Below are 22,518 nucleotides of genomic sequence, written 5' to 3'. Positions count from 1 at the left end.
CTTATGTCAAGCATGCCAGAGGAGGCTTGTGGTGGACATTTGCAGCAATCCAGAAAACGAAGAATGCTTACAGCACCAGCCACGCTGGACGCTGCTTGAAACCCTAGAGTGTAATGAAAAAAACCTGCTCTGTGAGAAGGTTCATTTTTTTTCAAATGTATTCTCCAAATCGCTTGCAGTAGGGAAAATGAGCCCGCCACTACTCCACTCCTTTACACATACACTTTTATTATCATAATCATTTTATAGTTATTACTTACAGCCTCAGCGCTGCGAGGTGAATCCTGTTGCTTACATAGTGCCTGCTTGTTGTTATTCACGCTGATGTTCTCAGACGGGAGGATTACGAACGACATCTTCATATGCAGCCGTATCTAGAGGCAGAGCTGTTATGTTGTACTTTGTTACTGTGTAGTATATTGCTTTAAGGCTCGTGTTAGGAGCGAGCTTATCTCTAGAATGCTTATACATCATTTATGTTCCGACTGTGTGAGTCAGTTGAAGCCTGACAATATTGCTGTACGGTTGTGTTTCCTGGCACCACCTGTTCTCCACCTTTAATCTGGAATAAAGAATTACTGAAGGAACCTTGCCTCCACCTCTACTTTACAATTGGCGACGATTCGGATCTACATATATATATATATATTTTTTTATGAACATCGAGAGAAAAACGGAAAAAGAATACGGAAAAAGAAAATAGCATCTGGAATTTGTATCAGATTTGTGGCGATTCTCTCTACAGCGTCTGCGTAACATATGGATTTCATTTCTATGTTATTTATCTGCTTACTCCAGGTAGGCGAGAAGTCAATTTCTGGTTTCGGTTTGGCGGCGAATGCTTGCATCTTTTGACTGTGTGCTGAGTTCCGTGCACGATCTTCTGGCTGCGCGACCCTCGAACCACGAACTCATTAGAACGTCTTCCTACTTCCTACGCTGGTTACTTGTGTGATGATGCATTCGCGCAAGGTCACGTTGCATGACCCTGCGTAGCGGCCATCTTTGATTTCGTCGGAAAGCTTCTCTGTCTCCACAGTTTCACCGAGTCAAACGAAGAAGCACCGATTTTTCAAAAATAATGGCACTATCAATTAGGAACATTTAAGCGACGCATCATTATTTTACAAGGAGAACAGGTGAGACTGTCGGGGCACATTATTTTGTATTTTTTTTTAAGTGTGTATTATTGAAGCAAATTACATATTTAAGTATTTTACTTTTATGGATACTGGAGATCAACCCCAGGGAATTTTGAAAGAAGAAATGGCTCAACAAAGTTTTGTGATCAGTCCTCCACAACCTTTTTGGGCTGCAGGTTCTCAACCTGACATGAAATGGGTGGAATGGAAAGAGTATTTTAACAATTATATTTGTGCTATTGATGAGAATGAAAAAATGAAATCGGAACAAAAGAAAAGGATACTTTTGCATTCTTTGGGACCTAAAGGTTCAAAGACTTATTCACGAATGCAAAAAGTGATTAATCCAGATCAAAGTGAATTTGATAACGCCATCGCAGATATGGATAGGTATTTTGCACCTAAGGTGTGTATAGGTGTGGTGAGGCACAAATTTTTTCAGAGGAAACAAAAGAAAGAAGAATTGGTTGACGAATGGTTAGATGACTTTAAAAAACTGGCTATTGACTGTAAGTTTGGAAATTTGCACAATGACCTCATTCGAGACCAACTAGTTATGCACAATGACAACTCACCGATTCAGGACCGTCTTTGGGTAAATGGTGACGCACCTTTAGATGACGTACTTGCTATTATGAGGAAGTCGGAAATGTCAGGGAGATGTGCTATTGTTGTCAACGACACAGTAAAGGAATCGGACAAAGCGTCATCTGCTGTTTTCAAGATTCAAGGAACAACAAAAAGTCAGACTAAGCAATTTCAGAACAAAAGCTTTAATCAACCTTTCAAAAATCAAGGAAGAGACAACAGGGTAGATGACAGAAGGTGTTACCGTTGTGGTAGCAAAGAACACATGGCTTACAGCAAGTCGTGCCCTGCCTTGCGGAAAAAATGTAGTGTGTGTGGATTAATGGGCCATTTTAGCAAATTGTGTCGCAAGCGCAGTAATGTCAAATGCATCTGGAATGAAGATGTGAGTGCTAGTGAAAGTGGTGAAGATGAGGATGGTTGTGTGAAAAATGTCAGGGGGAACTATATGCTAAATATCACTGATGAAGCAATGGAAGGTAAACCAATTTGTGAAGTATCCTTGGGTGGTATGAAGGTAAATGTGTATGCTGATTCTGGAGCTCCATACACGATCGTTAATGAAGAGGTATGGAGGAAGAAATTTACACACAAAATAGGGGACAAGTTGAATGCCTCGGATGTTAATCCTGTGAGTTACACAGGGGAAAGAATAGGGTTGTTTGGTTTCAGATGGCTCACTTTCCTCTTCAAGGGCAGAGTAACAAGAGGGAAATTATACATAGCCAAAACGGGACCATCTGTCCTAGGCTGGTATGACCAGAAAAATCTTCACATCATCCTAGACCCTAACAGCAAGGAGAAGGTGTTGGTCTTAGAGGAGTGTAGCAAGATAGAAGACGCCTTGAAAAGTAGATTCACTAATGTTGTGGGTGGACAGTTAGGCGAATTGAAAGGTTTTGAGCATAGAATTATGCTCAAGAGTGATGCACAACCTAAAGTCCACAAGGTCAGACCTATTCCCCTGTTAATAAGGGACGAGGTAAAGAAAGAAATTCAAGGTCTTTTGGCTAAAGATGTTATCGAAGAGGTAGATTCTTCAGAGTGGATTAGTCCAGTTGTCGTGGCAAGGAAATCCAATGGCAAAATCCGTTTGTGTAAAGATTTACGCCATCTTAACAAGAATATTGTAATTGAGCGATTTCCGTTACCTAAAATTAACGAGATGGTTTCTTCTTTAAGAGGGGCAACTTGGTTCTCTACGATAGACCTTTCTGCTGCTTACCACCAAGTAGTTTTGGAACCAGAGTCAAGGCATCTAACGGCCTTCATCACGCCGTTTGGTTGTTTCCAATTTAAAAGAATGCCATTCGGCCTTGCATCGGCCGCAGCTGTTTTTCAGCGTTTGATGCACAAATTGTTTGGTGATATAGAAGGTATTTGTTTTTTCTAAGATGATGTTTTAATTGCAGGTACCAACAAAGAAGATCATGATGCTAAACTCTGGAAGGTGTTTGACACACTTAATTCAGCAGGATTAACTGTGGAGTTATCCAAATGTAAATTTGGTGAGAGAAGCGTCTCTTATCTAGGCCATATAATTAGTGAGGAGGGTGTCAGGCCAAAGGTGTCGCTAGTAGAAAGCATTGTTTCTTCGCCTGCACCTGAATCTAAGGAGGAAATCAAATCCTTCTTGGGAATGGCAGAGTACTGCGCCAAATTTATTAAGAATTTCGCTTCAAAGGTGTATAGTATCAGATCCTTAGAGTTAGTGGAAGTTTCAAAGTTTATTTGTCAAGGTTGGCCTAAAGAAAAATTTATGTCAGGCAGTTTGAAATCATTTTGGGAAGTACGGTCTGAGTTATCATTTGAAAAAGAGGTTTTAATGAGGGGGGACAGGATTGTTCCACCTGCTGGGTTAAGGAAAAAGATTTTACGGATGTGTCATGAGGGACATTTTGGTATAGTAAGAACTAAGTTGGCTGTCAAGAATTTGTTTTGGTGGCCGAAGGTTGATAAGGAGGTAGAAACTTTTGTTACGGGTTGTTCAGTTTGTAGTTCAGCAGATAAATCCTTGAAGACATTGAGACCAACGATGAGTGAGGGACTCATTCCTAATCTTCCTTGGGAGACTATCGCAGTGGACATTTTTGGTCCGATTGGGGATGCAAAGGAATATGGTTTGGTTGCTATGGATCTTTTTACCAAATGGCCTGTGGTTAAATTTGTAGAAAAAGTGGACACTCAAGCAGTTTTAAAATCTTTGGATAAAATTTTCATAGTGGAAGGATTACCAGTGAATATTCTAAAGGATAATGGAGTACAATTTTTATCCAAAGCTGCTAAAGAGTATTTTGAAAAATGTGGCATCACACATAAAACAACCTCCTTGTACAATCCTAGCGGGAACGGAACAGTAGAACGCTTTAATAGGGTTATTAAAGGCATTTTGCAGGCGGCTAACAACAAGAATTTGGATTGGAAATTGGAAGTACAGAAAGCTGTTTGGTCCTATAAAGTGACTTTGAACAATTGTACTGGTGTGTCCCCTTTTGTAATGATGAGAGGTAGATTACCCAGGTGTAAGTTTAATCCGGGTTGGTTATTTAAAGACAGTGTTCAGGAACGGTCACCTGAAAAAGAATCTAGAACTAGTTCATTGCAAAAGCAAGGTCTACTATGATAAACGTCATGGTGCAAAGGACACTATAGTGAAAGCTGGAGATTGGGTAAGGATCAGGAAACCTTACAAAGTTTTGAAAGGTGAAAATAAATTCGATTCACCTAAAAAGGTTGTTGATGTCCTTAGGAACTCGGTTAGACTAAGTGATGGTAAGGTTTGGAACCTAAAGGATGTTGCATTCGACATTTGTCAAGATCATGATGAGGAGCCACTTGTGAGGAAAAGTTCAAGTGATTTTGATTGGGTTGAAGACTATTTTGAAAACACTGAGTTACAATCTCAGCTAGCGCCTGATGGGTCGCTTCCTCAATTAAGGGAAGGGGAAGTGGTGGTTAGTGATCCTTTCTGTCAGGCTGGTGGGTCTTCGCATGGTTCAGGTCAAGGTGACTTTTTACCAGGTCAAGGTGACGTAGGGTACAAGGGTGGAAATGAGAGTTCTTGTTCCACTGATGTTGATGCAAATTGTGTTCCCTGTTTGTCTGGCGCAGAAGGTTCAAAGAGGATAAGAGTTTTGACTAGTTGGCTTAAAGATTATGTTAGATGGGTTTCTTAGGGGTTTTTTTTCCTTCTTCCTCCTTTTTCTTTCTGCTTCCTTCCCTTTGTTTTTTTTTTAGTTCCTTTGTGAGGGGGGGGGGATGTGTTATGTTGTACTTTGTTACTGTGTAGTATATTGCTTTACGGCTCGTGTTAGGAGGGAGCTTATCTCTAGGATGCTTATACATCATTTATGTTCCGACTGTGTGAGTCAGTTGAAGCCTGACAATATTGCTGTACGGTTGTGCTTCCTGGCACCACCTGTTCTCCAACTTTAATCTGGAATAAAGAATTACTGAAGGAACCTTGCCTCCACCTCTACTTTACAAGAGCCCAAGCACACCTTGAAGGGCGCCACGCCCGACACACAAAGAACCTGTGAATGCGTGACACTGACTGAAAGAGGGAGTGGAATAAACAGGTCTGCAAGTAGCCCGCTGGAGAAGGTTACTAATCACAGGTGGAATCGGAGAAACTGAAAAATCTACGAGACACTTACGAGCCCTCACGAAAAAAATACTCACCAGCCCCTATCGACTTGTATCTGGGAACTGATTAACAATATCTAATTTTCATGACGGCCAGGGGAGAAAATGCAGATAACGTGTAGAAAGCTACAACTGACGCCCCTCCTCGGGGCTGAGAAGAACTGCCAACTGTGCAGCAGGTGAGGTGGCACCGGCAGCCGGTTGTCCGAGAGACCCAGGGCACCCCGATTAAAACTGGCTTTTACAGCTCAACGGGAGGTCGGGGAGCTGAGAAGATTCAGTAGGGGGAACCCACGACACCCCACTGCTCCCTTGGTGACAGTCAAAGCTCTCCCTTGTCACTCCCACACCATGTCAGGTGTGCGCTCCGCAGCCCACCCAATGATGGTTTTTTGAGTGCACTCTGTTCCTTCTCGCCCCCTGCGATTTTCTTATGAAAAAGGCACAATTGCAATCAACAAAAGGAAATACCAGACGTGTGTGATGTGACCTCTGGCCTCTTTTGTAGGCAGCCTTGGCCACCTGTAGGAGCGCCAGATCCACGTACACATCTGGCCGCACACAGATACATTGCAGGCATCCAGCGGTGATGCTGACCAAATAGAGCAGCTGTTAGGGGCTGCAGGACGAAAGGACGGCCCCATCACTTCCCAGAGGTACCAGAGGTCCCAGCATGCTCTCCTTCCCCTGCTGAGCAGTAGGCAGTAAGCAGCCATCGCTACTCACAGGGCTGTGCCACAGCACACCCGCCCGCTCAGCGTCTCTCGCACACCTGTGGGCTGCTTCTTATCCTATACCCTGCGATGCTCTGCCTGCCTGCAAACACGACTGAGCTGCCAGCTGAGGTGCGCGCTATCAGCGTGCCCCGTTGCCAGGACCAGGACTGTCCCAGTAAATACGGGACAACTGACCTGCCTGAAAGTAACTCCCAAAGACCGTATTACAACAATAAGGGATAGACTCATGCGATAACAGCTACAACCAGTACTAGTCTGCTTCTACTACGGCTGCCCCCCACAGAAATGAAGAGCAGAAGCGAGGCACAGTTTGATTTGCCTGTTCTCCCTCGAACACAGTGAGGCCGGTCTTGTGACGTACTTTCCAGAAGGCAGTCAGAGTTATAGCTCCGAGGCCTGGAACGCAGGCGAGAGAGGCGGGCTCTACTTCGATAGGCAGAAGCCTGCGAAGTTCCGGCAGATTCCCCGCCTCTGTAGCAGTGTAGCGGTGACGTAGGTCGTCCGGAGCGCGGCACCTTGGAGGCAGAGGGAGCCCACAAGCAAGCAGGGATTCCGGGAGAAGAAAGCAGGGATTCCAGGAGTGATGCGGTTCTCGGTAGAGAGCAGGAAATGCATAACGGTGCGAGGAGGCAAGAAGAGCCCGGTGAGTGGGGGGGGTGGGGCGCGTGTGTGGGTGTAACGGTGTGTGTGCGCGTGTGTAGCTGTGCGTGTATATGTATATGAGTGGCTGTTAGCTGTGCGTGTGTATATGTGTGTCTGTGTGTCCCGATGCATTGTGCCTGCGTGGGTGTATGTGTGTGTGCGCATGCGTGAGTGTGGCTGTGTGTGATTGAGAGAGGCTGTGAATCGGAGGCAGGGGATGTGCACGGAGCCGTGCGCGCCCACGATGACAAATCTGAGACAGCAGAGGCGCGTGGCTGAAAGCTGTCTCAGATTCCCAAGAAACTGAATAAAATAGTTGTCGAGCTAGACCGCATGCTACGCATGTGCAACTCTAGCTCGACCTAAAAAGCGGTACAAAATCGAGGGAAAAATGAGCGGCACAGAAGGCAAAAGGGCACAAAAACGAGTGGAACAGAAGGCAAAAGGGGCACAGAAACGAGGGAAAAACGAGTGGCACAGAAGGCAGAAGGGCACAAAAAACGAGTGGAACAGAGGGCAGAAGGGCACAAAAAACGAGTGGAATAGAAGGCAAAAGGGGCCCAGAAATGAGGGAAAAACGAGTGCCACAGAGGGCAGAAGGGCACAAAAAACGAGTGCAACAGAAGGCAAAAGGGGCACAAAAACGAGGGGAAAATGAGTGGCACAGAAGGCAAAAAGGGCACAGAAATATCGGAAAAACGAGAGGCACAGAGGCAAAAAATAGAATACAGAAATACAGGGGCAGCTAAGAAGAGAAGGCAGAACGGGGAGAGAGGCACGGGGGCAGCGAGGGGAACAGAAGGGAAAACCGGGCAGAGACACAGGGGTAGCGAGGGGTACAGAAAGAAAGACCGGGCAGAGAGAGCATGGGGACAGCGAGTGGAACAGAGGGAAGAAAAAGGAGCACGGACCACGTACAGGCAGCGGGAGAAGACATGCAACAGCAGTCACAGACACAACAATGAAAATACAGGCAATACAATAAGAGCAATAAAGTGGAGGATGAACAAACCTACCTACGACCTACCACTGGCCATCAGGGATGAGGCGCAGGTGGTAGCCTGCGGGTGGTCGAGGGCCTCGAACTTCCTCAGGAGCGGCAGCTGGGGCATGGAGACACAGGCGGTGCTGTGCGGAGGGGGAGTGACCTACCCTAGTCATGAAATTAGCAAGCCCCGGTACAATCTACTGGTCTTTATGGCTAATTTATTTGGAATTGTTGCAGCAGGTTCTTTTCTATATAATTTAATGATGTTTATGTGAAGGGTGAACTTTGTTTTCTCCAAAAAAGCACATCATGTTTTGCAAAAATTGGAATCCTTGCGAGATACAAAAGCTTAATCAACGGAGCACTCACCTGGGTTTGTCTTCGGGCAAAACTGCGGTCACCGCTTCGATCAAACTCAGCTTAGTTTCCTTGTCCATTGCCTGGTCCTGGAAACCGTCCAGCAGGAAGCCGCCCACAGGCCTCTTCGCCGTCTCCCTGGCGGATCTCAGGCGCTCGTCCAACACATCACCGCCTTCAATGGCCCCAATCATCAGGCTTTTCTTCAGCACCTGGAAATCCAAAGGAGCAAATAGGAGTGAAGGCAATTCTGCAAATATATGGTAACATTCTGACACAGGGCGTCTGCTCGTGACATAAATAAAGACAAGGACCCTATGTAGAAATCAGTTCGCAGAGCGGGGATGATGAAACTCTGTGAGGAATCTGCTGCTAGACAGTCTCTACCAGGTAAGGCGTGACTAAAGGTTACTTGTTAATCTGATAGAGGTTCCTAGCCACAGATTCCTGCCCTTAAAATAGATCCCACAGCAATTACTCGGAGGGTGGTTTGCGAATAGATTACACCCAAAAATCCTGCAGGACCGAATGAGCACAGTGCCCATCACATCAGACCTGACCCTCCAGGTAGTAGTGTTTGGTGATGCCCACTTTGCTGTCTGACATATGTCCAAGACAGGGATTCCGCAAGCTAACACAGTGATTGCACCCTTGGCTCTGATGGAATGAGCATGCAAACCCTCGGGATGTTGCTCCTAGGCTATCTGTAGCGGATCTTTATGCAAAGCACTATCCATCGTTATATGGTTAGTTTCTGCACAGCCTTCCCTTTCTTCAGCCCAACATACCCAATGAACATTTGATCGTCCACCCAAAGCTCTCTAGTATGATGAAAGGAGAATGACAATGCTCCTGATGGTGGAGTGACTCCTCCTCCTTAGAAGAGTGAGGCAGAGCAAAGAAGGTAGGCAAGGTAATATTTTGGCCAACATGGAAAAGTTCCACTACTTTTGAATGGAAGGAAGCACAGATTCTCAGAATCAGTTTGTCTGCATTGAATGAGGTGTAGGGAGTTCACTGACCCTCCTGGCCGATGTGATAGCCACCAGAAAATCTGTTTATATGGTCAGTAACTGGGGCAGACAGTAGTGCAGTGGCTCGTAGTGCACACAAATGAGAAACGCTAAGACCAGGTTGCAGTCTCATTGAGGGATAATGAATGTGCCTAGAAGGAAAACGATGTTTTTGTCCCTTGAGGAAACGAGTCACAACAGGTGAATAAAGAATGTTGGTCTGGCAGTCACAAGAAAGCCATCTAGCTAACAAGTAAACTTTAACAGTGTCCAGAGCAGAGCCCTGCTGGGTCAGAGAAAGAACAAGAAAACTTTGGATAAGGATGCAAAAAGAGGATCAATGTTTTTGGATGCATACCGTGTCACAGATTTGTCCCAACAGCAGGCGTATTACGTCCTGGAGGAGTGATGCCTGGCTGCCAAAATAATGTCAAAGACTTCAGGGGATGGTCGAAAGCTGTCTACTGTCACCACTGAAACTCCATGCATGGAGGAGGGAATGAAGGTTCAGGTGCAAGACCCTGTGCTGCTACTGCGACAGAAGATTCTCCCGAAGAGGCAGCCCGATTGGAGGACTGGTGCTCATACTCTGAGTTCCGGATACCAAACTCTCTATGCCAATCCAGAGCCATAAGAATGACTTTGTCGGTCCTGATGTTCTTGAAAACTCTGAGCATGAGTGATATCCGCTCAAGAAAAAAAGCGTTTCTGAGCAAGAGCCGTCTTGAAAACTCCAGTGCACAGAACTGCGGACATTGTGCTTTCTCTGTGGTGGCGAACAGGCTTACTCTAATAATAAACAGTTCAAAGCCGGAGGGTCCTAGGGAGAGTTTTAAGATCACACAGGATTTATTCCCCAATATCAGAACAATCAACAATATGAAATCCTGAGGTCTACAACATTATTTGAAAAGTGTGGAAAAATCACTACCAACTGGTTCATCAAAAAATAAAATAAAATTGTGAAACAGAACTAATGACTAAGCCCAACAGAACTAACTTTGGGCATTTCCCTTTTCAGGATGAAATCCCTCACCCGAAGGTGACATGCTTCACCATATGATGAAACATGTAACCTTCGGGTGAGTGAGGGATTTCAACAGATCTGTTGAAGGGGAGCATTTGCAAGAGAGTCAGATGTGACTTTGGAACATTGATAGTGAACCCCAGCAAGTGCAGGAGGTCCGCCGTAGTCTGGAGGAGGGAGATGACTGCCTGGGGTACAGCCTGTCTTCAACAGCCAATCGTCGAAGTAGCTGGAACATTGGAAACGCTCCCCTTCGCAGATGTGCTGAAACCCCCTCAATCACTTTGATGAACACCTGAGGGGCGCTGGTAAGGCTATCGGGAGGAGGCACATCAAATAAAGTGCCTGTGGCCCATCATGAACCGCAGGGATGTGGAAATAGGTGCCCCTTCCAGTCCAAAGTTACCATCCAGTCTCCCGGGTCAAGGGCAGACAGGATCTGAGCTAACGTGAGCATCTTGAACTTTTCTTTCTTCAGGAAGAAGTTGGGGATGGGCAGGTCTAGAATAGGACGGAGTCCTCTGAACTTTCTGGGCACCAATATCTAGCAGGAAAAGCACCCACAGCCTATGTCTGAAGATGGCACACTCTGGATGCCTACTTTAGTCAAAAGAGACAGTACTTCCTGACTGAGCAAGAAGAGATAGTCCTCCATAATCCAGTCGTGAGAGAGTGACATGGTTTTGGGGAGAGGGTGTGAGGGGGTCAGAAAGGAGGTGGGATGTTGGGTGAGGAAACGGGGTTCCCCAGGAGCGGGCGATGGCTTCCCGACATTTGACCTGTCCCCAAGCAGGAGGAGACATTCAGTGGGGCAACTCCTGGCTAAAGAACCTCTGTCAAGATGATTGTCTTGACTGCCACCAAGAGCAGCATAAGGTCCGGGACCCCAGCCGCTCTCCATACCACCATTTAAAAGAAGGCACCCTCCTGCATAGCCCACGTAGGAGGACAGACCAATCCAGTGTCTGGTAAGGTGTCTAATCCACTGGCATCTGCCAGTTCCTACCAGTTGTCCTCTGGTTTGTCGAGGGAGGAATGAATAAGTGTCCTCAGACCCTTTCCAACTGTTCCCTTCTCCAAGCCTATCAAAACAAGAAGGCACTGGCTTCAACTCAGAAGGGCTAGTACTGATTCGGCTACCTATCGGAGTCGGGAATGATGATGGGGCCGGCAGCGGCAGTGCCCAGAGCAGAAGCACTGGAGCGGGCCGTGTGGAAGGTCGCAGTCTGTGGGTGGAGTTACTCCAGAACCAGCATTGGAGACATGGGGCCGACAGGTGCATGCAGGCAGGAAACCAGTAGGGGGCCCTCTTGAACCCATGGGGCCCGAAGGCGCTCCAGAGGGGTCCGGCCACCCAAATATGAGTTGCATGGCCACATAAAACTGTTTGAGTTGGGCGGAGGTTTCTACGGCTCTGGAAAACTCTAGGAGGCACAGGCTCAGCAGAGAAGTGAGGCTTGCAGCGGTGCCATCTTTCCTGCGCCCCATTAGAGGATTTGGAAGGGCACAGTGAAGTTCAAGTTCATGAATGTTTATACATTTGTCTTTAAAACAAAAATACATAAACAGTTAAAAAGGTCTTAAAAATGAATCCCCTTCCAGACACCAACCCCGCAATCATTCTAATACAGATTCACTGTACTTGACCTACCCCAGTCCATAGATACATGAGCCAATATCAATACAAATCCCTTCTTCCTTGGCCCCCTAGACTCTTGAGTATCCAGCTAGATAAACATAGATCAAGGATCCTTACATTATGAACCCAAGCATATTTTTAAACATTTTGCCACGGCACAGGCAACATCTAAAAATTCCATGTTCAACAAAAGTGCAAGTTCATTATTCGCGAAGTATTCTACCATATTTTAAAAACCGCAGTTTTAGAATCAAGCGACTAATCCCATAAAAATGACGAAAATCACTTAAAAGATGAACATTAAAATTGTGAAACCTCAATCCACATGTGCAATTATTCTCCTCATCCAGAAAAACAATTAATTTCTCAGCCTTTAGGTACTGGAAATTCAAAGCTACCCGGAATTTTTATAATAATAAGCGGTGAATGGCATCTGGGAGAGCGGAGATGTACGGTAACACCCTCCGATTTTAGCATAAGATTTGATGAGGGTTTGTTCCCTACATTCGCCATATCTGCTAATCTGGACTCCCTTTTGCTGCCCATATTTAGTTCCCCTTTCGAAAGGTGAGATGCTTCAGCCATCTTAAAATTCTCCAGTTTTTAGGGCCCCAGAGATATTGCCTAATCTAGTTCTGACCTGCACTGCTTCCAAATTCAGAGGCATTAGGAACCAATACCTTCTTTACCTCAGACGACCAGACTTTATCCCAATATTGCAGAGTTGCTTTTTAGGCCAGAAAATTACAGGCCTGCAGATCACCTTCCAGTCTTATTGCTGGGTCCATCGCACTTTTTGGGAGACCTATCAGTTTAATTAAACACTAGTTCTCACACCTCTCCCAACTTCCCCCCATACTTCGAGACAATACCTCTGCCCCATAGAGACACTGAGTGGGGACCACTGTATTTCAGGCTGAATGACGGGGGGACCAAGACGGACCATCAAAGGTATTCCTAAACCGAACTAGGCCCCCTATAGTTGCTGCTGCCCATGTCACAACCAAATCTTTTTGAAGGTCCCAGTTCAACTTTTTGTAAACGTCATAACTAAATATTTGTAAGAGGGTCCCACCTCTACCGTTCTATTACCCAGAGACCACTTAAACGGTTTGGAGTTTTTCCCAAAAGGCATTGTTTTTGTTTTTTCCAAATTCAGCTTTAGTTTGTTAATCTCACAGTAACTATTACATCTATTCAATTTCCTCTGGAGGTCTACTTGAGGCAAGTCTAAAATCGCCAGATCATCTGCATAAAGGAGGCACGGCACATGTCTGCCCCCTATTTGTAGTGAAAACGACTGGGTAGGCGCCAGCAACCTCACACGATTTGTGAGGAACAAGGACCACAAGCTGAAGCAATGAAAAAATCGTTGAGTGTCCACTCTTGAAACCCCCTTTGTCCATTGGGACTATATCATTACACTCAATCCAATTCATTAATGAGACGAGGATGACCTTCGAGTGTAATGTTGCACCAACATCTGGCATGTATATCAAGCGGTAGTTACCAGGTGTGTCCATCTCCCCTTTTTTTTCCAATCGATTTAATTATTGCACCCTTCCAGCTGGGCGGAAATACACCCGACTTGGTTATGGCTATGCAAACCTTTGGAAAGAAATGAATTAATTACAATTGAGGGGAGATTTTCTGGCCCGGCTGCTCTGCTTAGATTTAAGGAGGTGATCAGATTGGCTATATTTTGAGCAGAGAATGACTCGTATGCCTCCTCTCCCAATTTTGGACAATTATCCCTCAGCGTTATCTCCCTGGCCTTGTAAATAATGCTTAAAAAGGTTACCCAAGCAGTTTGTGGAACCAAACACTGTACCGCAGGAATCACATTACTACACTTCTTCTGGACCAACTTCCAGAATTTTCTCGAATCCTTTTTTTGGAGGGTGCTAATCACGAGGTCCCAATTTGACGGATAAAAGGTCTGCTTCTTAGTCCTAACCAGGGAATCATACTCTACTGTCTAAACGTTTTGAAAAGAGAGAGGCTCTTGCTAGTACTTTATTCCAAAATGTACACGGTAGGGGTCTCAGACAAGATGGTAGAACCAATGCTAAAAGTCTTAAAGACTTATTCATCAAATTAGAGAGGCTTCACAAAAAAGAATCTTCAAAAGGCTGTCAAATTCACTGCATGTTGATGAAGATTTGTAACTCAATATATGATGTTCTTCGAAAACAATTCTCATTCTACCAATTGAAGATGAACTGTTTCTAATGTCCGTGAAAAGTACGCACAATAAAAGAATGTGCATGGATATTCAAGATCCAAAGTGTGTCTTTCTCAGTACATGACTTAATGTATAGACTATTCACGGAGAGGAAAACAGGGAACTGAGAATTAGCGCCAGGCATTTTCTCTGTTTTTTTATATAAATATATATATATATATTACCTACTGGCGGTCGCCAGTAGGTAGTTATAGTTAGGACCTAGTTTCCATAGGAAATCCGCAACATTCTATTGGGAATAACTTGGGCGCCAGTGGACGAATCTTCGCAAATTTCTCAAAGAAGATGGCCCGTTCCGCTCCGCTTCTTTCCTGAAAGTCTCGGGTAGATTCGTGAAGCGGGGCCGAGAAAAAAGGGAGGTCCCAAAACCTGTTTTCCCCATGTTAATTTCCATAGGACCTTTAGACACGGCTACAGCCCGAACCGCTGAACGGAATTACACCAAATTTGGCAAAATGGTAGAGTCTGATTCGCAGATCACCCTTTTGCTTAAATGGTGTAAATCCTTCCAGTTCCTGAGAAAATTAGAAGAAAAAAAATATATATCTATAAGCACGCACCGTGCGCGAATCGGGTGTGCGCGAGCTGAATTCTAATTTGTTGGTAGACATCTGTCAAGATTCTAATCGGAGGAAACCGGGAAGTGTTGGCCGCCATTTTGTGTCAAAGGCAGAAGAGAGCCAAAAATAAAAGTGGAAAACGTGAAAAGGGGGCAGGGTAGAGACTTCCTGACCCCCAAGGCCTTCTCAGGGGGTCCCTGAAGGACCCCGAAGGCCCCCCCAAAAATGTTTTTTTCTTTAAAAATCACGAGGTGCGCGCACGGTGCACGCACCCTCGACGCAGAAAAGAGCTCAAAACAAAAGTGGAGAACGTGAAAAGGGGGTAGGTTAGTGATTTCCTGACTAGGTCTTCTCAGGGGGTCCCAGAAGGACCCCAAAGGGCAAAAAAACCTTTTTTTTTTAAATCGCGAGGTACGCAAATGGTGCTCGCACCCTTTGGCCGCCATTTTGTCACTCCGAGGTAGAAGAGAGACAAAAACAAAAGTGGAGAACGTGAAAAGGGGGCAGGGTAGAGACTCCCTGACCCCCTAGGCCTTCTCAGGGGGTGGCCTCCACTGAGACCCCCGGTCCAGCCACGATCCCCCTCCCTTGGGGAGTGGGGGGCCGAACCAAGGGGCATTCATCGAGACTTCTGCATATTGCAGCGCTGGTGTAACCTGTTGTGTTCTTCTTCTCGTGCCTTGACTGCTTGGCTGTGTTCTAGAATGACATGTGTCATGTAGAATCCAGCTAGCAGTCTGTGGACGGTACGAGGAGAAGAGAGGAGTTTCCTGTTGGTCTCCGTGTGCAACTGCTGGGTTTCAAACCTACGAATAAATCTTTGGAAGAATTACATATCCGGAGTATCGTGCTTCTTTACATAACCCATCGTTTACCCCCTCAAAAATTGCATGTGGTTATACCTCAAGCCTCATTACCTTGAGCCTTATCCCCAAGAGCCTCATTTTGTGTTTAACAGCCCTAAGAATTCCTAGTCATTCTATACCAAGCTGATTAAGGGTATGCCTAGTGGCTTATATTTTTGTTGTTGGTGTGTACGTAGTTTGTGGCAATTCAAGATTGCCTTTGCCACGGGGTTGTAGTACAAAGAGAATGGATAGAGGTAAAATGTTCAAGTTCCTTTATTCATAGAAGATCCAATTCATCCATCGGCAGGTCTCCTGCCAACTGTTGCATCTCTTCAAGGAGTCACATTCCATCCCCATGGGAACCCACAGCATATGACATCATAGTGACACCCACAGCTGTGCCTTATCAAGACACAGCTGCGATTACCAATGCAGCATGCCAGAAAGGAATACCACATAGGTATATGCATGGAAAGGGCTATGGAGTGAGTGAGTGAGTGAGTGAGTGAGTGAGTGAGTGAGTGAGTGAGTGAGTGAGTGAGTGAGTGAGTGAGTGAGTGAGTGAGTGGTTTCCACGCATTACAATAAATTGGCTTTGCCTTTATACTAAGATTAGACCCAGACTCCTTCATAGCTGTGAATTCCAGGGCTCCTACTGCACCCTAAGTCCTACCACCAATCATTTCCCTCCCAGGTATATATGCACCAGTCGCAAATCCACAGCAATACGTTACATAACTGCACACATTATGTTCCTGATACTCCATCTAAGCTACACAAGTTCCAGGTACTGCCTTACACATTAAAGGACATTATATAGCACAGTATATAAAGTATAGTGTATGTTCATACGCCTCTCTTTCCCCGAATTACGTGGGTTTCCAGGGTGTCGATCCTTCCATGTGGTATGCGACGTCGCGGTTTGCACCCAGTACTCCAGAGGGCGGTCAAGAGCAGAATCAGGGTGGACAGGCAAGCAGTTTTTCTCTTTCGCCCCTCTCCTTGTTTTCTTCCCCCATTTCCCCCCCTTGCTTTTTACTCAACGGGGTTAGTGCAGGGGGGCAGTGGAGGACTACGCTTCGAAACAACCCTCCTGCTGGGTACGACATATACAGGTCAGTGGAGCTTGGTTTTCTACTTAAGTGCTAAGCTGCCTGACACCCCATGCACTATACACCAGGTGATGTAACTTCCATCTACTGCAAGTCCACGGCACTGTACCCCATATCCTCCATGCACTATACACCAGTTGCAGTATCTTTCAACAGTACTGTATTACACGTACTATACACCAGGTGCTGCAGCCTCCATCAACTACAGAACCACAGAGCTGCACCCAGTAACCTCAAGCACTGCACTCCCTCTCTGCATCCAGGCACAGTAGCTCCAATCCACTGCAGCTCCATGGCACTGTACCCCATATTTCCAAGCAGCACTGTACTCCTACTTACTCTGCATCCAGACACGTTAGCTTCCATCCACTGCACTGTACCCCATACCCCCAGGAACTGTAACCTCACAACTAGCTGCTGTAACGCCCACCACTACAGGTCCACAGCACTGTACCCCATACACCCCAAGCACCGCCTCTCCCCGCAGGAAGGCACTGTAGCGCCGATCAACAGCAGTTTCACTGTACTTTATCCCCTTCTTCCCTCCACCCCCTATATCCTTTTATCCAGGCAGAGTACCTCCCCACCACTGTAGCGTCAGCCAATGTACCTCAGAACCCAAGTACTCTACCCCTTACCAACCCAAGGGTTGTAGCTCAATGACACTGGAGACCATGTCTCCAGTACCACACCCCCACCCAACTAGGCACTATCACTCTCAACCACTAGCTCAATGCTCTGTACCCTACCTGCATTACCTGAGTAGGTAATGCAGGCCCCATCAACTGCAGCCCTACAGCGCTGAACCTTATATCCCCTAGCACTTTACCCTCTTCTCCACACTCCTCCTCCACACTCAGACACAGTAACTCATAGGGGAGACTTGTTATTATTACCTTGGTGCCAGGGGCATTGCTGCTATGGCTGCTCTGTATTACCCACATCAACAAAGCCTTTTTTGCATTACTGCTTGGGGTCACTCCTGAAGAACTGAGGTGGCCACGGCTGGTATATTTGCATATGGAGGCCACTAATGTAAAGTTGTGTGACGTGGTCACGGTGACAACACTTATAATATCAGTAGCTCAGGTTGCTTTTCACAGAACACTAGTAGCTACTATTACAGAAAGGTTGGAGGTCTCTGGTTTGCCTCAGCTATCAGTCATGGGGTCTCTAGAGGGGCCGGACAGTCCTACTGTTCCATCGGGCGTTTCCCCGGTGGACAGGAGCCATTGGAGGCCGATTTTTAATGCCCTGGGCCGCTCCTGGTGCCTCTGTCACTTTCCCTAGAGATTAATTGCAACAGGCGAGGGGGTGGGGGGGGTGGGGGGGGGGGGGGAGAGGAGAGAGGGTGAGGAGGAGAGAGGGAGGGAAGGAGAGGTAGGGAAGAAGAGAGAGAGGGAGGTAAGAAGAGCGAGAGAGAACAGAATGAGAGAGACAGAATGATAGACACAGAAGGAGAGACACAGAATGTATGGAAATAGAGAGATGACGAGGAGAGGAAGGGAGTGGGGCTGATTTGCACGTTTTTACCAGGGCTGCTTTTGGTTTCCCAGTCAGACCCTTGTCTCTAGAGTCTCACATAGCTTGCAAAACACGTATACATCACATGAGGAGGCCAGTAGCAGCTTTCCCTTAGCTTGCCCTGCCCGCCGCCAGGACATGCCCTTGTAAACCAGCCCCACCCCCGCCAGTGTGCGTTTGATACCCGGTATGTGTGACAGGTCAGTGTGTGTGCTGTTATTTTTTGGGGCGGTTGGTGGGCCTCTCAAGGCCCAAGGTATTCATTCACAGGCTTGATACATGCATTCTTACTTCTCACTATGGAACCTGCCGCCTGGTTTCCCTAAAACTTCAATGCGCTCTGCCGATGTGATGCCCTTCTTCAGTGCTGCTTTGGTGCGGGTCTCACAGGAGGTGTTTACTGGCGGATGCAGCAGGGTCACAGAGCGCCTGCCGGTGTCGGGTATGGTATCAATCCGACTCTGATGCAGCCCGTCCTGTGTGATAAGTCTAGAAGTCCCAGCCGGTATCAAGCCCAGGGTCGGATTGGTAACGCGGGCACTCGGGCAATGCCCGAGGGACCGGAATCCGCATTCCAGCTGTGGGCTGCTTTTTTTTTTTAGCAGCCTGGGAGGGCCGATTTGGGTGGTTTCTGAGTTGTTCGGATGCCGCCAGCGGCCCAGTGGGTGCCTGAGTTCCCTTTCTGGCGGTAGATGGGTGTCCATTACCTCCCTTTTATCAACGGGCAGAGGTGTCACTCCCTTTCTCTCGCTAGGCCGGCCCATTAATGTATGCATATTGAGCGGGGGCAAAGGACCTGAGCAGAAGTGGCCTCACTTGTTTTCAGGTGTGTTTTACCAGTGTAAACTAATCCGTGCATTTTTTGCCCCCTCCCTTTTTTAAAATTAAATTTCACCGAAGCTGTGTTTTGCCTAAAAGCAATATGCAAACGTGGGCCCCTTTTTATAGCGTGCCCGGGACGATTTTTAATCCCAATCCAACACTGGTCGAGCCCAGAGGAGTTAAAGCTAGGGGTGCAGCAGGTTTTACTGTAGATTTTCCTGATAATACCACAACCAGTGCCTTCAGCATGAGGAAACTTACATGCACGGAGTCTACAGCGTTCAAAACTACCACGATGTGCAAATGTAGGCCACTCCTAACTGTCTCATTCCCTAATGAGGGGCCGCTTTTACTTCTGTACTCAAGCTTATTCTCTTTCCCAGCTCAGTCCTGGCAGGGGGGAATGTTTCCTCTCCATTCTGCACAGATAACCTGTCTGGCTGCTCAGGTCTGGACAGTCGCAGCTCTTCGCCTTACATTAATTTGCACTGCCTTCTCCTGCAGCCTTGGGGCCTGCCCATCCCCATCTGAAGAACCTGGAAAACGCTCATCCTGGTTCCCTTGGTACTTAGGGTGGCGCAGTCTAGTCAGGGGAGTCATGCACTCTCTCTGCACTGAAGTTCACTCATCACTGCAGCATGTGCATTAACCGCCCAGAAGGCCCTTCCAGTTTGAGTCCTATTGTACTGACAACCAGAGCCATGTTTTTATTATTTTCATGATATTTTCAGATACAGTGGTCTCTAGAACGCGCTCAGTGCCTAGTAGATAGTGTCGATCCACAACTGATGTCTTGCCAGGCTAAGCATATGGCACCACAAGCCTCCTGCAAACTTTTTACAGAAGGGTAATTTTAGAAAGAGCTTTTAGGTTCGTGACCCTCTCATTTGGAGGTGTTGGCACGCTGTGCTAGAAATGGATTTTTTTTTACTCTGGATGCCCGCAAATTCCAAGTGTGAGCTGGCAGCAGAAAGGGGCCGGAGCCAGGAGGGATCTGCGTCATGAGATGCCAAGTCCATGCAACAGTATGAAGCTTTCTCACACTCCTCGGCTTCCCTCAAAACGCCGGAGTCTAGGGCCTGGCTGCAGCGACGCACAGCCTTCTGACAGCACCCCCACATGTATGTAGCCTTCTCACACCTCCCGCTTCCCTCAAAACCCCTGAATCTGAAGCCTGGCTGCAACAGCACCCCCACATGTATGTAGCCTTCTCACACCTCTCCCTTCCCTCAAAACTCCTGAATCTGAGGCCTAGCTGCCACAACGTACAGGCAGCACCCCCACAAGTATGTAGCCTTCTCACACCTCCCCTTCCCTCAAAACTGTAGCGTTCTAGTTTATTTACGTCACGTCGACGTGACGTAGGGCGGCCATGTTGGCGCCGTGTGCGCGCGCAGGCATTAGCGCGCCGAGCATTGAACAGAGCAGAGCGCCGGCCGGCGCTCCTCGGAGAATTATATTCTTATATTTAATAAATAAGAATAGTACTTCAACCACTGGCTACGAGTCATCATTGAACTACATTACAGTGGCGACGAGGTCGGGAGAGCGACCAGACCGACGCTAGGAGCACAGAAGGGAGTTAGCACTCCATGTGACTACCACGAGGCACAGGAAGACTCACGCACAAGGTCACCTGGCCCACCCTGACACCAGAAAGGTTTACCTGGATCAGCACGGTCGAGGAAACGTCACAGCCAGTCTCTATTGGACGAACTGAGGTATAGTGAAACCGAGGAGCGTGGCAGTGCCACAGCACATCACAGAAGAGGCATATAGGCCAGAGAGGCAGCGCGACCACGGCATAGTCAAGGGCACACGCGCCACCTTCCTGCATATCCACGCACAGGGAGCGCTGCGCTGGCTACCAAAGAGGAGGAGGTGGGGACTAGCAACAAGAGCCCCCAGAGAAACACGCACACAGGGAACAAGAACAGCGCCCCAGGCAGCCCCCCAGGTAAAACCACCGACGGGACAGGCGCCAAGGAAGTGAAGATGAGTACCCCGGCGGGGTATGCGATTGCACCTGTACAATTCCTGCCGAAACCCGGAGATCCACTGATGAAGTGGGAGGACTGGAAGGAATATATAGACAACTTCATAGGGGTCCTAGAGGATGAAAATGAAGAAAAATTCACTCCTCAGAGAAAGAAACGCATCCTGCTACTAAACCTAGGACCAGAGGGACTCAGAATATACAAGAGTCTAGTACCGAAAAAAAGAGAAGACACAGATGACGATGTGTATGCACAGGCAGTGGAGGACCTAGATGAACGTTATCGCCCCACCATCTGCGTTTCAGTGTATAGATATAACTTCCAGCAAAGGAAACAAAAGGCGGGAGAAACCATCGAAGAGTATGTAGCAGCATTGAGAAAACTGGCAGCCACGTGCAAATACGCGCTGTGGGAAGATGAATTCATAAAAGACCAGGTGGTCATGCACACCACGAGCGCAAATGTACAAGACAAGCTGTGGGCGAGCGGCGACACCACACTCAAAGAAGTGCTGGTCATAGTGAAGAGGGCAGAACTCGCAAAGAGGTGCGCAAATGCAACCAAGAAAGAGGTGGCCACCCCAACCATGGTGAACAGGATACAGGAAGAGGATCACCGCAAAGACCAAAGAAACAAGCAACCAGGGACCAAAGGAACCAGCAGATGGCAAGGGAAACAGGCGAGCGGTGAGAACAAGAAAACGTGCTACAGGTGCGGAAGTTGGTCCCACGAAGCACACGACAGAAGATGTCCGGCATTCCGGGCCAAATGCCTGCACTGCGGCATCGTAGGCCACTACGAGAAGGTATGTCGAAAGAAACAGCAAAAGGGAATGGTGAAATACGTTGACCAAAGCGAAGAAGACCTAGAGGAAGTCACGGAGGAAGAAGTGGTCACTGTCTTATGGATATACGACCAAGTGTTGAGCGTGGACGGCAAGAGATCAACCAAACCTGTCCTAGACATGCCCATGGGCGGCATCACCATCACAGTAGTGGCAGACACCGGATCTCCATTTACCATCGTGCAGAGAGCAGTGTGGGAAGAAGAGTTCCAACCCAAGTTGGGCCCAGATCTGGAGAAACTAGATATACGGCCAGTCACCTACAACGGGGATCGCATTCCCATGTTAGGCTTCCGACACCTATTGTTTGAGTTCAGAGGCCGATCAGCGTGGTGCAAACTATATGTTGCAGAGAAAGGATCCTCCGTCCTAGGATGGTTAGACCAGGGCGATCTAGGAATAAAACTCGACCCAGGAGGGAAGGAACAAATTCTACTTACAGAACAGGAGGAATGGCCGGACATGAACAAATGGAAGAAGAACTACCCGAAGGTGTTTGGGGGTACAGTAGGAAAAATGGAGAAATTTCAACATAAGATTGTGCTTAAGGATGGAGCCATTCCAGTAGCACACAAGGTGAGAAATGTGCCCATCGCAGTGAGGGAAGCGGTCCAGATGGAACTCCAAGAACTGGAGAGGAAGGGCATCATAGAACCAATCACCTGCGCCGAATGGCTGGCGCCCTTGGTAGTCGTAATGAAACCCAACGGGAAGGTCAGGCTCTGTGTGGACCTGAGAGAACTTAATAAAAACATAGTGGTGGAGAAATTTCCCCTTCCCAGGATAGA

At 47.2% G+C, this 22,518-nt stretch overlaps 1 protein-coding gene across 7 annotated transcripts in view; it reads right to left on the bottom strand.

The window, feature by feature from the left end:
• QTRT2 (queuine tRNA-ribosyltransferase accessory subunit 2) overlaps positions 1 to 22,518 on the bottom strand; it is a 222,788-nt gene that overhangs the window by 97,339 nt on the left and 102,931 nt on the right. For all 7 annotated transcript variants that reach the window (XM_086935601.1, XM_086935596.1, XM_086935602.1 and 4 more), the window contains one exon: positions 8,112 to 8,311. In XM_086935601.1, the coding sequence (XP_086791727.1) occupies positions 8,112 to 8,311 (200 nt within the window). The remainder of the gene's footprint in view (positions 1 to 8,111; positions 8,312 to 22,518) is intronic.

The sequence above is a fragment of the Lissotriton vulgaris genome, chromosome 8 (assembly GCF_964263255.1).
Source record: "Lissotriton vulgaris chromosome 8, aLisVul1.2, whole genome shotgun sequence".
Taxonomy (NCBI): domain Eukaryota; kingdom Metazoa; phylum Chordata; class Amphibia; order Caudata; family Salamandridae; genus Lissotriton; species Lissotriton vulgaris.
The sequence above is the reverse complement of the archived record's forward strand: the minus strand, read 5'-3'. Positions and strand labels throughout refer to the sequence as shown.